We start from the raw sequence: 17,003 nt of genomic DNA on the forward strand, positions 1-17,003 counted from the left end.
TCCAATCAGTTGTTTATGATAGTCATATATTTTTTTTTGCATCATGTCGCTTATTATTTTTCAATCGCGTATAATTGCACAGTATTCTCTCTCACCGTAATCGATTTCTAATGACTTGTCATTATCTCTTTTAGTCCTTCTTTTTCTTGAGGTATAAGTGGAAGTCACTGCCAGTTGATTTGAAATGTTTCTTAGTCCTCCTCAAGTTAATTCCCCAATGTTTGTAGTCTGTGTAATGAGTTTGTACCAATCTGCACTGCACTCTTTGTTTATGAATAAAGTTTCATGTTTCAACAAAGAACATTGGTTTCAGGAAGCCCGGCCTGGATTAGTCTGTGAGTCCTAATCTGAGTTTATCGCTTGCAGCTAACTGCATCTCAACGCTATGCCAGTAGCATTCGTTTTGTTTCTCGCGGCTTGCACACATGATCACCACCGCTGTAATGCCTTGTTTCTGCCACGTGTTGTAGTTTCAGTAGTCAGGGGAGCACCAGAGATATATATATATATATATTCACTTAAAAAACCTAAGGCTACAAGGTCGGTATGGTTAGGAAATAGAATTAAAAAACACTGGAAATTCCCTAAAAAAAACAAAGGTTACAGGGGTGAATAGTTAGGCTCAGATTTCACTCATACACAGCAAATGAAATTCAGCAGTTATAGTTACCTGAGCTAACTATAACTTATGCCCCCTGCAGTGTACTGCTTATGACCTCACATATCACATCACTCACAACATGGTCAATGACATCAGTGATGATTTCTCAAATGACATCACTGATTACATCATCTAGTGATTATGAACATTTTCTAAACGTATTGTGTGTTGTATATATATATACTAAGCTACCACAAAAGTTACATTAGTATACTTATGAAATACTTATGAGTGATTCCTGTTTTGAACATAGTATAAGTGAGTCATTGTATGACTGTGTGTATTCATGTGTGAGTGGGTGTCTGAGTGATTGTCCAGGTATGTGAGTAGGTGTGTGAGTGACTGTGTGGGTGTGTATGTGGATATCTGAGTAGCTGTGTGGGTTATTTAGTGGCTGTGTGGTAATTGAGTGGGCGCGCCAGTGACTGTATTAGTGGGTGACTGATTGCCTGTGTGAGTGGCAGTGGCTTTTTGAGTGAGTGTTTGGTTAAGTGAGTTGGTGTGTGAGTGGCTGTATGGAAGAGGGAGTGACTGTGGGATTGTCTATATGGGTGAGTGAGTGGCTGTGCGGGTGATTGTCTGGATGTGTGAATGGGTATGTAAGTGGTTGTATGGTTGTGTGAGAGTGTGTGAGTGTCTGTATGGGTGAGTGAGTGGCTGTGTTGATAGGCTATATGTGTGATTGTGTGGGTGTGTGAGTGACTGTAGGTAAATAAGCATTTGAGTGTGAGTAGTTGTATGGCTGAGTGTGTGGCTGTGTGAGTGGCTGTATGGGTGAGTGACTGGTTATATGAGTAGCGGTTTGGATGAGTGAATGTTTGTGTGAGGTAGGTGTATGAGTGAGTGAGGGGTTGTGTAAGTACTTTTATGGGTCTGTGAATGGGTATGTGAGTGGCTGTGTGGTGTAAGAATGGGCATATGAGAGGTTGCCAGTTTCTACTCATTCTGTCCATTATTTTGCCTTTGCAATACATTTCATTCTCTCCTACCTACATACCCCCAGCCCCGGATAACTTCCCTCCACTGATGCTCATTATTACTGATTCTGACGGAGTGGCTGATCTCCAAATTATATCAAGCTTGCATAGCCATGAAGCCTGAAACTTCCTGACAGACTAGGGAGGCCTGGGAAAGCAACCTAGCCCAACCACTGCTTGACAAGATCTGGTACCACTGCTGCGCCCAGACTAAACTCAAATCTATCAATCAGAAACACAAAATCCTCCATATCAAATTCCTACATCGAGCCTATACCACACCCAGATATTTAGCACCCTTTGATCCTACACGATCATCACAATACTCTAAATGCCATGCTGTGGTGGTAGATTTCCCCATTTTACCTGGACGTGCCCGCACATAGGTCAATATTAGGCTAAGCTCTTCTCTTTAGTCCCTGCCATGATAGGAGTCACTCTTGCACCTGGCCCACTCATGGCACTTCTGGGCTATGTTTAGGACCTTCCTAAGAGTGTCCTTGGATTCACCGCCATCAAATTACTACTCGCAAAGCATAGTCTGGCACTTCACTGTGGTAGCAGTGTGTGCTCCATAGTTTCTGCCTGGCTGAAAAGCATGATTTATTGTGATAAAATAAGCGAGACATACACGCAGCCACAGCCCCTCACTTCCAGTCCCAAAGATATATGGCAAAGCTGCAAGACTATCTACTTACTGCCACCATGCCTAGACTTTTATATTAATGTGCTTTAGCAATGGTTTATATGCTCCTTTCTGTTTTTCAATTACCAGTTGCTGTACCGTACCTGTTTAGTATCTATGTTACTGTTCATGTTGCTCTATGGTAAAACCAATAAATACAGTTTAAAAAACATAAGAGTGGTCAGTCAGATTTTTTATTGAGGGGCAGTAAAAATAAAAATAAATGACCCCAATACTTAGGGAGAAAACTGCTAGATGTGGTGGCCATTAGTTTTACAATTTTCCACTCTGGGTGTTTGTTTTTGAGCAAAGAATAAGGGGTAAATTACGATGTGGCCCTTAGAGGCTCCGACCATCGGTCACATCATAATCGTCCATTCGGTTTACTTTATGACAGCCGTATTACAATGCGGGCAGTCGGAAACTAAACCGGCCTCTTATTCAGGCTGGCTTCTGACAGGCTCATGGAGCCCGTTGGCCTGTCCGAACCGGCTCATAATCCCAAAGGGTAGGCCTTTCTGCCCTTTTTGGATTATGATGCACGGTTTCCGGCATGGAAACTGACATGGAAACCATGTTGGAAAGCTTGTTTGGGAGCCCCCAGCAGGGTCCCCGGTGTGTGTGCAGTCTCCGGTTGGCGCCTAGGGGGCACCTTTGGTGCCCTGCTGTTGATCCCTTCACCCTGTGGCAGGCACTTTGAGGGAGCATGTATTAGGGGTGATTTACTGCCGTAATGCATGCTCCCATAGGGAAATGTAGGAATGCGACCAAACAGTATTCGGTCACATCCTAATTGGGCGGTCGGGACCAAGACGGTGTCAGGCCGACTTAAGTCCACCCAACATCGTAATTTGGCCCTAAGTGTCAAAAGTTTGCTGAAAGCATCCGTCACCAGTGACCAACACACACCAAACCTTTCAGTGTATTTGTATGCATCACCATAACAGCGGTTCATACAAATCTAGAGAGTTCACTGCTGGGTCTTTGATGAGCTCTCAATTTGGCAGGTGCAGTAAAGACTGAGTGGCAGATGTAAAGCCCTCTACCACCCTGACTGCCAGTACTCTAACTGCCATATTCGATATTGGGCACTATTTATCCAAATACTGGACCAAAATAAAAATCTGCCAATGTATCTCACCATGACCCAGCACCCTGTATCTATTGATTGGTTCCAGAACACAGCTCTGCCAATACACTACAGGATATATAACTCACAACACTCAGTATGCAAGGACTAGACTGAAGCACTGCTTTGCAAATGCACCTCATCATAACCAAGTTGCCACATCATCTGGGGTTACCCTTTTGCTTAATCTGTTGTTCTTTGCTTTAAGTGTGGAATTTGTTATCCTCTCTGGTCTGTTTTGCTGGGTCCAGAAATTCCCCTCCCCTAATCAATCTATGAGAGTACTGGATTAATTAATGAGTGCCCCTTCAAATACCCTATTAGAATCATTGACATTCTAACACACTTAAGTGGAAGTTGGTCTGTAAAATCAGATACATTTTCCCTGAAATGTTTCAAGGATATATTGCCCCTAACTAGACTTACTTGCTGCAGTCCACCAATAGGATTGCATATCCAGTAGCTCCTTCGAGTTAACTTAACTAGAATTACTTCTCAGCAATGATAGAGAATGCATCTGTCAAAATACACGATTCCAAAACAAGACAATGAACTTCATATAGAAACAAGAATAATTGGGCCCCAAAATAAGCAAATATGGCATGGAATAAATGTATCATGAAAATTCATATTCTACATTCATAAAGGATGCTATAAAAACAAGCAGAGATTAACAGGCAAACTGCTCAAGTGCGCAACTGAGCAGAACATTTGAGGAGAGTAGCATGCACAAATAGGTTAAACTCACTGGCAGCGATATTTTTACATAACAAGGAGCACATGCGAAAAAAGTGTCAGTCTTGACTCAAGCAGTGCCAGTGCTTGACATAATTACAGTCCAGGGGCAGTTATATAATGAGAATTAATTGGAGAAAGTAAAGCATATTTTAGTTAGCGCTTAGCCTAATAAAAGGACTCTGAATGACAGGTCAAGTATTATTTTAAGCATTTTTTATCATTGTAAATGATTTGGCTCATTGTCAAGAATTAGGATTGGTTGAAGAAATATATAAGGGAGTGGATGACATCCAGGGTCTGCTGTATGGAATGAGATGTCAAGCCCTGAGCACCTGTGGGTAGAGGTGTGATGAGAATTTGCATAGAGAGTATGGTACATGTTGCTCAGGTAGTGGGGTCCTCACTGTCAGGCAGTTGTCTCTGTTTCTTGTATCTCCACACCAGACTGCTACTATGTTTCCTTATTGTCACTTGCTCGAACTGGGGTTTCTGGTTGGCTAGGGTATGCACCTAAGCCAGGAAGAACCCACCAATTTAGTCAGGGTAAGGGAGTTACACACCCAAGATAATTCCTGCTCACCCCTTTGGTAGGTTGGCACAAGCAGTCAAGTGTATCCCAGAGACAATATGTAAAGTATTTGCAGAACACACACACGTACATATCAGTGACACAAAAAATACACCACAAAAGAGTCTCCATTCCGGATTATATAAAAAATATCTCAAATATTGTATGTAACACGTAGATCACAATCACATACATCATAAATCACTTTGCCGACTAGGCAATGGTCATAACATCACAGTTAGTGCACTAAAGTGAATACTTATAGGTTGCACACATCATAAAAACACCCCACACGATCACTGTACACGTTATGGAGGTTCTGAAACTATATTCGTTATCCTATCATTCTAAAGTAAAAATGACATTAATCATATTGTCAGAGCATGACAGCAGTAGTTAGATTAGGGAGAGAAAACACATGATCACCAAACCTCCTTGTACACAAATCACAAAATATCACCAATTGCACACATAGGGTTCAGCTTCCCTGCACTTCTACTACCCTTTATATGGTAACCTTCCTCAACACGTAGGTGACAGGGACCCCTACCTACTTACAACAGCGAATACGGTAATACCAGGGCCAAGTAGGATTGGGGACCTCTGCCTTGGGTTACCCTGATTGGCAAATGGGAGTTACAGTGTCCCCAGATATGTCCAGCAAAGCGGGAAGATACTCACACAGTAACCTCCGTGGGCAATATGGTCGAGTGCAGCTGCCTGTAATAAAAATGCGAATTTGTTTAAAAAGTATACACCTCCTTAAACAGGTACGCAGGTCTCACTTCATCATCCTATAAATAGGCACACTTTTCCTTAACTCTGCCTTTGACATCTGTCTCGAGCTGCAAGTGGAAACAAAGAACAGCATCTTTTCCACTGCATTTCCTAACCTCGCCTCCTTGGAAAAATACTGAAGCAGAAAGGAATCTTTCATCTAACCTGAAATCCATAGTCTGCCTATGTGTGATGTTTGCATATCTCATCTGACATTTTGGGTGACACTTGTCATAGAGAAACAAGCTGAGATCTCTAGTTAGGTCGAGCCTACACCACTTTTTTGTCGTAGTAGTAATTTATTTGTTAATTAATTAAAATCATTACAATCATGTGCACACACACAAAAATAAAATAAAAACACCTTTGAAAAGAACCACTACTTGTAAATTAATAATTAAACATTTTTCGACCTAACGTTAAAACCTTTACATAAAACAGTAATTAAAAAGCTTTATAATCAGTAGAGAACATTATACTTCCAATAATTTCCATTTAAAATGCAACAAAATAAAACAGCATATATTAGCAGCAGTTTTTGTAATTTGCAAATATCTCACTATTATCGTTTCATATTAAATGAAAAAAAGAAAAAAGCATTATGCTTACCATAATACCTTTTACTAACCGCAAAAAAAAAAAAATTATTTTAGCAACATCTTTCTAAGGTAACATATATTAGCAGCAGATATTACAATTGAGATCCTTTTACTATTATCCATTCATAAACTACTATAAAGTGCATTGTGCTTACTAAGGTGCTTTATGTTAGCAGCTAAATTATTTTAATTACATCTAATTAGAGTAACATGTTTTAACATCAGATAATTTAGCAGTAACACAGTTGATATAATATGACCTGCACTGCAGGATGATCTGTTGTATGTACTCTGTGGGGTTTGACTCCTCCCACTGCTTTGGTTTGGCTTTTGTCTGTGTCATCCAAAAAACGTAGCCTTCAAATAGCTAGTGGCTGGTGCATGTCCCAACTTTTGTCACAAGTTAACTCCCATGGAGTATTGCCACAGGAGCGAGCAGCAGCACGCATGGCGGCTGCTTCATCAGACAAATACTTTTTTCCTGACAGCTCTTCACTCCGTGCAAAAGTATTTGTCTGGCCGGAACACCAGTGCTCGTGTTTTCAGTCACTGTTGGGTTCTGGCAAAACATTTTTTTTATATTTCTCCGCAACGCGTCCACCCAACGGGAGATGTTGCAGAGTTCCTCAGTTTTCTCAACGCAGTTTGTTTAACCTGCGGACTGATGAAAATCTATCATTTCGCATTACTTAGAGCTTTTTAGGCACAGGACGATTAAGCAAAGATTAACGTATTTAAGCCCTGCCCTTAAATACTTAGCCCACAACGCATTTAGAGATCCCCTCTTCCTGCCGCCACTTTTATCATCCAGTTTAAAGCCTTGATTATAATTAAGCACATGTAAAACATTACAATCTTTGTCTACTTGAAGTCCTACTTCAGTGTCCGTTCTCACTCTGTATTTGCTTTTCAAAATCTGACACTTAAGCTGAGATGTGTAACATTGCAGGAAGAATCACAGCTAGAAATCAGAATACATATGCAGGGTAACAGGTCCAGTGTGCGCTGTTTACGGCTCACATCAGGCATTGTGCAAGGCCTTAAAAATAGTAATCCATAGCATAACTATTCATCATGGACTAGCCTTCCCACCTTTCCAAGAGTGACACACCCACAACCCTGCTCACAAATTGGTGGAGCTGTCCTCCAGGAATGACTACAGCTCCCATCGGGATGTGGGAGCCTGGCTCCTGATTATGCTAAAGATGCCCCAGTGTCACCTCTCCCCAGTTTGCCTAGCACTCTCTTTCTTTATCATTTTATCTTCTGTGATAATGTCACTTTCCCTTACAATGGTTCTTCTCACAGTGCAACCTCTGGGGTCCTGACCCGCTATTTTCCCAGCTGTCTCAGTGAACCTTCTTGCCCCAACTATCCCAGAGCAGCAGCCATTCGGAGGATGCAGATCCCGGGAATAGGTGCCTGAAGCCCTAATGCACATCCCCAGTGCCCTCGCCCCATGAGAAGAGCACTGGGAGGGAGCGCGGAGATTCAAGCAGCAGGTCTATGCTCAGGTGTGAAGGACTTTGTCCTGGGAAATTGGGTTGGTACTGGGGATATGTTGGTATCACTATCAGATTCTCAGAAATAAACCTCATACATGAGGGAGATGCACGTTGAGTCTTTGGTGGACATGCTGAATTATCCCGATCTCTGATTTTCAACAGCAGTGGCATGCTAAAGGTGAAGCGGGCTAGGGCCCTGGTGACTGACACCGTCCCAGAGGAAATAGGGGTGGCGAGGGAGTTGTTATTGCATGTATTAATGGTAGTTTTCTAGTGTACGTCTTCATAGCCTGATGTTGCTTAAGGTTCTGACGATCTCGTGACACGTGGTTATTGTTTCCAGTGCGAACAAACGATCTGTGTTGATGTTTGAAAAGGGTACAGAGGAATCCAGTGCATTCGATGGGAATTGGGCTTTATTTATTTCAGTGGGGAGAGGGATGTGTATTTGAGATGTTCTCACGATGGAGGACCACTTGATCGACTTGTTGATAACGGCCAGGAAATATGTAAGTCTGTTTTTTAGACAGGTGTTGGTTGCTTGAGCCTTGAAGAGCTTCACAATCTGTCACCGATGCCCACAGCTGTCAAGCTTTATCCTGAACTGGGCAGGTTTAACGAGGGAACATGACCGTGCAATAGATCTGAGGGGATGCGGCCAATATAATGTTACAAACATAACCATGCCATATTTAACAAGAAGTCCTATTCATGCTGCTAAGAAGGTATATCCATGCTGCTAAGAAGGTATATCCATGCTGCTAAGAAGGTATATCCATGCTGCTAAGAAGGTATATCCATGCTGCTAAGAAGGTATATTCATGCTGCTAATGTGGCATACGGGTAGCGGTGTGCACACACTGAGATTACAGGTAACAGAGGTCAGTCCTGTGACAGCCAAATCTCTAGTTAATGTTTCTCCCCCTCTTCCCTTGGATGCTCTACACGGATTTCCCATTACGTTCGTCACAAAACAGTTTAAGGCACAACCGCGGCTGCATTTTCATCAGGTCTGCAAGGTAAGCAAATGATTTACGTGAACAGTTACCATTTTCAGTTTAGTGTTGAAAACCCTGGGTTCTGCTACATCACTGGTTAAAAGAAATGCAAATGTGTGCAACGAGTATATCTGCAAATGTTTAGAGTAACCTGCAAATGTAAAGGAAGATCCTGTACTGGCTTTAATTGGTCGAATCACTCTCAACTTTTTGTTGACAGTGGTTTAGTAAATGCGCATCTCTTCAATCCCTGACAGCACAGCACCCAGCTTTATATCCTGCATTGGCCAAATACTCATACGCAGGGTAATATGCTGCATGGCTAAGCACTTCTAAAGTCCCAAAAGCGAGACCTATTTGCTATGCTAATGCTTGTTTTTTATCGAATTCAAGCACATGACCCGGACTTATGTACCAAATGCGTTGGAGAATGGCGACTTGGATGAACTAGTCCCATCTCATGTCTCAGCCTCCTTTCTTTGTGCCTTTCTTTGCATCAGCACAGTTCAGTAAAGTTTTCGGCACAGGTGAGGTAGAGATATAACACCTTACTACATGTCAGGTATAAATATGTCATTGTGCTTATGCAGGATACTGTGCATGTTTACTGAGCCCGTTTTACAAAAGCATCCTTTGCGCTTCCTGAGAGATGAGAGATGATGCTCACTGTTGCACACAAGCTTCATGTTGAGCAGCGTCACGTCCATCCGAGAGGAAGCCACACAGACTCAGAGGAAAGAAGTGATGGTGCAAGAGAACACACATATGTTGTGTACTTTGTGCATATCTCTAAAACCCAAAAGTATAAGTCTTTCCCAATGTCCAGGATTTGTAGAGTGTTGGGTCAGGCCAAACGTATTAATTACATTTGTAAATAGTTGTTCAAATTATCTTTTTTTAGGCACCACCCCGACGATGATTGATTCTGTCCCGTGGCATGTCACTAGCTTTGAAAAAACCCCAAAAATGTCCACCTACCTCCTGGCTTTCATAGTATGCGACTTCGACAAGATTGAGCGAACCGAGAACAAAGTACAGGTACAAATGGATTTCTGGGTGCAGGCTCCTCAAATAATGGACACTGTTCACTCATCTAATAAATGTTTCTTGTGTTTGATTCCAGATCCGGATATGGGCTCGCAAGAAAGCCATTGAGGAAGGTCAAGGCGCTTATGCCTTAAATATCACAGGACCAATTCTCAGCTTTTATGAAAAATACTACCAACTCCCTTATCCACTGCCGAAATCAGGTCAGTTAATGAATCTTGATTTACATTTAGAAGATTATGAAATAAAGATGCATTTACAATCGTTTATTGATTGCACCTCCCCCTTTGTGTAAAGCACTAGGCTATAAGTCTGAGATTTCATTATTAGGTGAAATACTCTCGCACGACGAAAGCCTCAAACAATCTTATCCCAATGAGAACCCCAGTTTGTCCCGCCCTGTTCTTCATCTGAAAAGACCTAGGACCTTACATAGGGTTCGTCAGACAGGATACTCGGTCACAAACACAGTGGATGTCCGATCTGCTGCATTACGAAGGCAAACGTTCAAACGTGCATCTTGCTTGTGCACAACTTGAATAACCATTTGTCTGTTGCTCACTGTAACACCATGATTCAATTCCCTGGCTTTCCTTTTACAAACCATTACATTTACATGTTCAATTGCTGTTGTGTGTTACCTTTCGTTACCTTAGCACCAAGAGACCAAATGGTGAACGTGCGCTGTAGGAATGGTGTAAAAAAAAAAAACCTTTGACAACTAATAGGAAAGGGTTGTATGACTGTGATGCATGCAAGGACAGTGGCCTCCTTACACACAGTTTGTTAGTAAAACACGGCCAAAACTGGAGCCCAGAAGCCTCCTCACATACCTGCGTCCCTGTGCCAGTGCACCCCCTGCACAATGCAAAGCTACCTACCTGGGAAAGGGCACATCAAAGGAGTTTTCAGGTGCTTCAAATGTCAATCATTGTGGGGTGAAGGAATTCTAGATTCATTTCTGGCATCATGCTACAATATATTAGCTAGATCTGGAAAATCCATCTTGGCCACAGGTGAAGTCAATGCAGCTTTACCTGTGGCTGGTAATGTCAACTGTATGCCCAGAATGCACCAGTAAATGACCACCATCTTCGGATTCTTTTTTCTGTTACTGACATCGATGGCAGAGGAGACAAGGTTTCAGAGTGGGCTAATAGAGAGGCAGTGGGAAGAACAGAGGTCAGAAGGACACTTGGGGCCACCCCATCATATATAAAAAGAAGCTATCACGTTATCAATGGGTGACACACCTAGCACACATTTGCTGACAATGCAATCATAATTTAAATTAAAAAAAACATAAAGAGAATGACAATGACACCGACTTGAGTATAGAATTCGTTATGTAAGAACTTGTCAATATGTAGATCCTATGGAACACATGAAGAAGACAATGTAGCTTCAAGGAATATCAGTTTGTTACAAAACAGGAGCTTCTTCTCAGAAGAAACTGTAGAGGAGACAAGGATGCAGATAACAACAACGGCAGAGTGGAGAGAAAAGTGGTGCGTCAAGAGACAGCTCTTTCACGGCAGAGGTAGGGTAAAGGGCCAGAGCCCAGCATACTCTGTCCCTCCTAGAATGAGGCCTCCACCCCCCTCTAGACTATTCTACTCCAGGCAGGGACACCTGAGGGATAATTCACAGGTATCTGAAGCAATGTCCTCCTGCAAGTGGGTTTAAGGAATAGTCAAAGGTGACTGAAGTAATTCAGAAACAAACAAATATCCTGACAGAAAAATGATATGACGATATGTAATTACTACAGCAGAATTAAAGAGTCTCAGGAGAGGAGAGGGATCGCGACATTTACTTGGAGCACTTCCTTATTCTAAAGGTGGATATGATATTAAGACAAATGCTAGACTTGAGGCAAATGCTTAGCTATCTAAAGCCACAAAGATTCAAGATGACAACATTACAGACTTCATCTCAATGCTGGAGCACGCAGCATATTTGGCAGCCCTCAATCTGAAGCACTTCCATTCTTACAGTAGGCACCAGGGGTGTTTGCAAAATGTCTAGCTCTGTTGGCAGCACATCTACAACAAATAGCCATACGTGCGTTTGCACATTGGCATGAAGAGCTGGTCAATGGTAATTCATTTATGCAATGTGTGATTTATGCAAAACAGTATAAACAAAGTGATTAAATTACTTTACCAACAAGGCTTCAAAGTCAAGCTAAAGAAGTTATCTTCAAATCTTACCCAACATAAAAACGTTACTGGGAGCATAGTTGGATGCCAAGAGAATACTGGTATTTCAGGACCAGATTCAACTTCCATATTAGTCTTAGAAAGGGACAATGGAGATGAAGCTCTTGAGGATGCTGGCATCATGCTTGCATGTAATTCTACCGGAGAGACTCATGAACCACCGATGTGAACTTATATTTCTGTCTCTGGCCATGTTTGTATGTTAACAGTCCTGGAAACTCTGCCTCTGCTAAAAAGTGTCTTCCCTCCAACTATTTAATACCAGTCGGGAGACATCTGAGGGATTACGCACAGGCATAGGTGATAACGTTCTTAGTGCTGATGGCATTCTGCTTACACTCAATTCCACATGCTCACATACACATGATATCTGTTCAGGAGTGGCTCACAAACTAGAGATATGAATATCAGTATTCATATTTGTACATTACCACAAACTAACCGTAAAATACCACCCATTGCAGCACGCAGGTCCTCTCTGGTTACTGTTGGAGGTAAAATGAATGCTAGCTCTACCGGCGGTATTTGCATTACTGCTAGCAAAGTTGATTTGAGGAAGAACAGCAAGCATTGGCAATGTCACTAGGTCTTGCCTTTTGACTTTGCTAATGCAGATCAATTGTCTTTGCAAATGCTTTTTGCCGATGTTTTTCTGCATTGACAAAAAGAAAAAAGTGGTCATTACCTATTCTGAAGAACATTGCCAAAAAAACAAAAACAAGGCTATGATGTATATTTGTGGATGTGTCATCATGCATGTGCATGCATTGGTCATGGTGCTGGAGTATGATGATGCATATGAGTGTGATGGACCGGGTATTGTTAAATCTCACACATCGGGTGTAATCATCATACAAACCCTGCGACTGGTCATATGGACCTTTTTCATCTACGTGGAGAGAGTCCTAGGAACAATCATTTAGATTAATTTTCATAAACAGTGAATACCTTTTGGACTCAAGAAGAAAGAGTATAGAGAATTGTAGTGTGGTAAGAAGATTTATTAACAAATGTAGTTACATCCAAGTAATTAATTCATTAAGTATTCAATTCAAGCATTGTTATTACAGGTTTAAATGGTCCCGGAGCCGATATTTCCTGATAAGTAAAAATAGAGCATTAAGTTGAATTACGCAAAGAATACAAAATGTGCAACAAAATGTGTTCCATTAAGGAAACTTCTAATCTAAATTAAGTAGGTATGGGCCGATAAAGGGAATTTTAATAGGCAAGTAGAACAAGGTGTCAGCTTCACAAAACCAAATAAAGGTCTCTGATGAGAGTCAATAAATGCCTAGGCATCAAGCCTTGGCACTTGGGAAGCAGAAACCAGCAGAGGTGAGAAGGGTTTTCACAGTTCAAAGTCAGCAAGCATCTCCTCACCAGTCTAAGGAACACACACTATTATTATTGTTCAACAAAGCATTAGGTTGCAACATTACCACTTATTCTCACTCTCTAGAACTAATCATATTACGTCAGACTCTGGGAGCAGGTTAATTCTCCTCTTTCTGAGGGCAACACAATGGTCCATGCATTGCTATTTCCTTGAATTGCTACACTGGACAGACTGTAGGGCACAGTCAGCTCTTCCTGTGTGCCGCTCTCCCATCCTTTACTCTTCTCCTCCTTTCAATGAGAACCCCCTTATCAGTCGTCTAGTACATAACAATACACTATTCACTACCTGGCATCAAGCATCTGGGAAGACAAACTCTGCAATGGAAAAACAGATAAAGTGCAAAACAAATAAACAAAATGTGAAGGCTTCTTACCTTAAAAGTGTATAAGTCGACATCCAAGATGACAATAGAAGCTACATAGCGTGTTAACTTGGGTGCTGCTCATACTGGCTAATGTGGTCACCTACTAAAAATGGCATGATTAATATGCACATTGTATTTAATTATGTAAATCAATTTTTTTTAATAAATGTGTTTCATTATGGAAATTTAAAAATTGTCTTGCCCAATTGCCTAAATCACTATGCAACAGCGGGGTGTAGTGATCAAGTACATGCCACCAAAGAGAGGATAATGTGAATGCAGGGCATAGGAGCAAAGGAGATGAGGGAGGTTAAGAAAAGCAAAGCAGTCAGTGGAGGAGGAAGCAATGGATAAGTTAGCGGTGGGAGAGCAATATGGAGAGCATGCGGTCAGGATGGAAGTGGAAAGCAGCGTACATGGTAGAGGAGGAGAGAGCAAGGAAACACATGCCAAAAAACAACTAATCAATGGTAAGCAATATGATAATCCAGTGACCACTGTAAGTTTTGGTATTGTCCACAGTCTGTTATGATTCAAAGGTTGGTCGCACACTGCTCGTCACACCAGCAAGTTGCCCCAAGGAACTGTGGTAGATGTAGTGGAGACGGCGAGTACGCCTATGCCACGATGTATGTAAAAAAGTATGTGTTGCATTAGCCATCCCTGGACACGTGTTTCGAGGTAGTTGCCTCTCGTCAGCAGGGAGCAGGTCAATGTAAAGGGGTGCCGCATGGACTGTCAAAATGTAATTAAAACAGGTGAACTACCTCTCATGGCGCGCAGGTGCAGATCCATGGCTCGTCAGCCCGTTGGCTCAAGGGAGCCGTAATAAATGATTCAAAGGTTGGTCGCACACTGCTCGTCACACCAGCAAGTTTCCCCAAGGAACTATGGTAGATGTAGTGGCGACGGCGAGTACGCCTATGCCACGATGTATGTAAAAAAGTATGTGTTGCATTAGCCATCCCTGGACACGTGTTTCGAGGTAGTTGCCTCTCGTCAGCAGGGAGCAGGTCAATGTAAAGGGGTGCCGCATGGACTGCCAAAATGTAATTAAAACAGGTGAAGTACCTCTAATGGCGCGCAGGTGCAGATCCAGGATACGCACCTGCGCGCTACGAGAGGTACTTTACCTGAGAACACTTATTTTAGCAGCCTGCACAGCAACCCTACACACTCACCTACTCCCTGCTGACGAGAGGCAACTACCTTGAAACACGTGTCCAGGGATGGCTAACGCTACACTTACTTGCACTCATGACTCGGGCATAGGCGTACCCGCCGACGCTGACTTCAGGGACCACAATTCTTTGGGGCAACATGCTGGTAGGTAGAGCAGTGTGCGACCAATTGGACTTTTGTTAATATTCAGGCTCCTTGAGCCGGTGGAGCTGACGAGCTCATGGTTACGCACCTGCGCGCTACGAGAGGTACTTTACCTGAGAACACTTATTTTAGCAGCCTACACAGCAACCCTACACACTCACCTACTCCCTGCTGACGAGAGGCAACTACCTTGAAACACGTGTCCAGGGATGGCTAACGCTACACTTACTTGCACTCATGACTCGGGCATAGGCGTACCCGCCGACGCTGACTTCAGGGACCACAATTCTTTGGGGCAACACGCTGGTAGGTAGAGCAGTGTGCGACCAATTGGACTTTTGTTAATATTCAGGCTCCTTGAGCCGGTGGAGCTGACGAGCTCATGGTTACGCACCTGCGCTCTACGAAAGGTACTTTACCTGAGAACACTTATTTTAGCAGCCTACACAGCAACCCTACACACTCACCTACTCCCTGCTGACGAGAGGCAACTACCTCGAAACACGTGTCCAGGGATGGCTAACGCTACACTTACTTGCACTCATGACTCGAGCATAGGCGTACCCGCCGACGCTGACTTCAGGGACCACAATTCTTTGGGGCAACACGCTGGTAGGTAGAGCAGTGTGCGACCAATTGGACTTTTGTTAATATTCAGGCTCCTTGAGCCGGTGGAGCTGACGAGCTCATGGTTACGCACCTGCGCGCTACGAGAGGTACTTTACCTGAGAACACTTATTTTAGCAGCCTACACAGCAACCCTACACACTCACCTACTCCCTGCTGACGAGAGGCAACTACCTCGAAACACGTGTCCAGGGATGGCTAACGCTACACTTACTTGCACTCATGACTCGGGCATAGGCGTACCCGCCAACGCTGACTTCAGGGACCACAATTCTTTGGGGCAACACGCTGGTAGGTAGAGCAGTGTGCGACCAATTGGACTTTTGTCCACAGTCTGTCTTTGGACAGGTTAGACTTAAAAGCCACCAAAAAATCATTGGAGCAACAGTTATTGCTACCTGAAATGTTAGTTAGGTCTGATCACCATAAAGTTGGACAATGCTCGATGAGTGACGTTTGCTGCAGGGGTCCCATCACTGCTCCCACAATGCACACCTCATTTCTAAGCAGTGATGTTTCTTACCTAGGGCAGTACATTTTCAAATCCGTCTGTATTTTGTGTTGATGCTGGGAATAGTGCCAGTGGCATGAATGATGTTTTATTTTGCGGCAAATATGTGTAGTTTACCACACCACCATGGGATCAGGTCATTACGTTAGTACCAAGTCTAACTTCCCATGGCTCAGTGGTTTCAGAGGAGTGGTAATTTCCACCACTGGGAAAGCTTCTATACAGAGGCCCATGAGTAGTTTGAGGACCGTTTGCAAGAATAGGCAAAGACCAAAAAAGTTGCACAGGATTAAATACAAGCAGGGAAACGAGAGAACTAAGTGGGGCAGGCAGATCAACACTGCCACTCAAGTTAGGAGGCAATAATTGCAATAACACAAGGATGAAGCAGACAGATAAGTGTTGAATAACACCATTAGCATTGGCTAATATTGTTAGACTGAAGTTTTAACGTTAGAAGGTGAATTCTGGTGGCACTGGTGGGGCTCCTACGAGAACCGGATCGTCCTATATGCAGATGATGTCCTGCTTTTCCTGGCCAATCCCGCCCAAACCGGACCCGCTGCTTCCAGATTCTCCAATCCTTCAAGAGGGTGGTGGGCTTGTGCCTTAACCCGGGGAAATCTACCATGGTCCCTCTCCACAGCTCCAGGGAGTGCATCGATTGGCAAACAACAATCCCCCTGAGACGACTCTCATTCAAAAATCTTGGTATCTGGGTATTGCTGCTTCCAGAGCTGACTTGGTTCCTCAACATCACCCCGTTGATCAAACTCACGAAAGACTGACCTCTGTTGTTGGCAATCCCTCCCCCTCATCTCCCTCGGCAGGATCGCCCTCTTCAAAATGATGATACTGCCGCATCTC

The 17,003-nt window shown here is 43.1% G+C and overlaps 1 protein-coding gene across 3 annotated transcripts in view; it reads left to right on the plus strand.

Annotated features, from left to right (window-relative positions):
• LOC146860504 (aminopeptidase Ey-like) overlaps positions 1–17,003 on the plus strand; it is a 724,459-nt gene that overhangs the window by 296,865 nt on the left and 410,591 nt on the right. For all 3 annotated transcript variants that reach the window (XM_085644417.1, XM_085644415.1, XM_085644416.1), the window contains exons 4-5: positions 9,539–9,675; positions 9,761–9,887. In XM_085644417.1, coding sequence (XP_085500543.1) covers positions 9,539–9,675; positions 9,761–9,887 — 264 coding nt within the window. The remainder of the gene's footprint in view (positions 1–9,538; positions 9,676–9,760; positions 9,888–17,003) is intronic.

This window comes from Triturus cristatus, chromosome 3_1 (genome assembly GCF_964204655.1).
Source record: "Triturus cristatus chromosome 3_1, aTriCri1.1, whole genome shotgun sequence".
Classification (NCBI taxonomy): domain Eukaryota; kingdom Metazoa; phylum Chordata; class Amphibia; order Caudata; family Salamandridae; genus Triturus; species Triturus cristatus.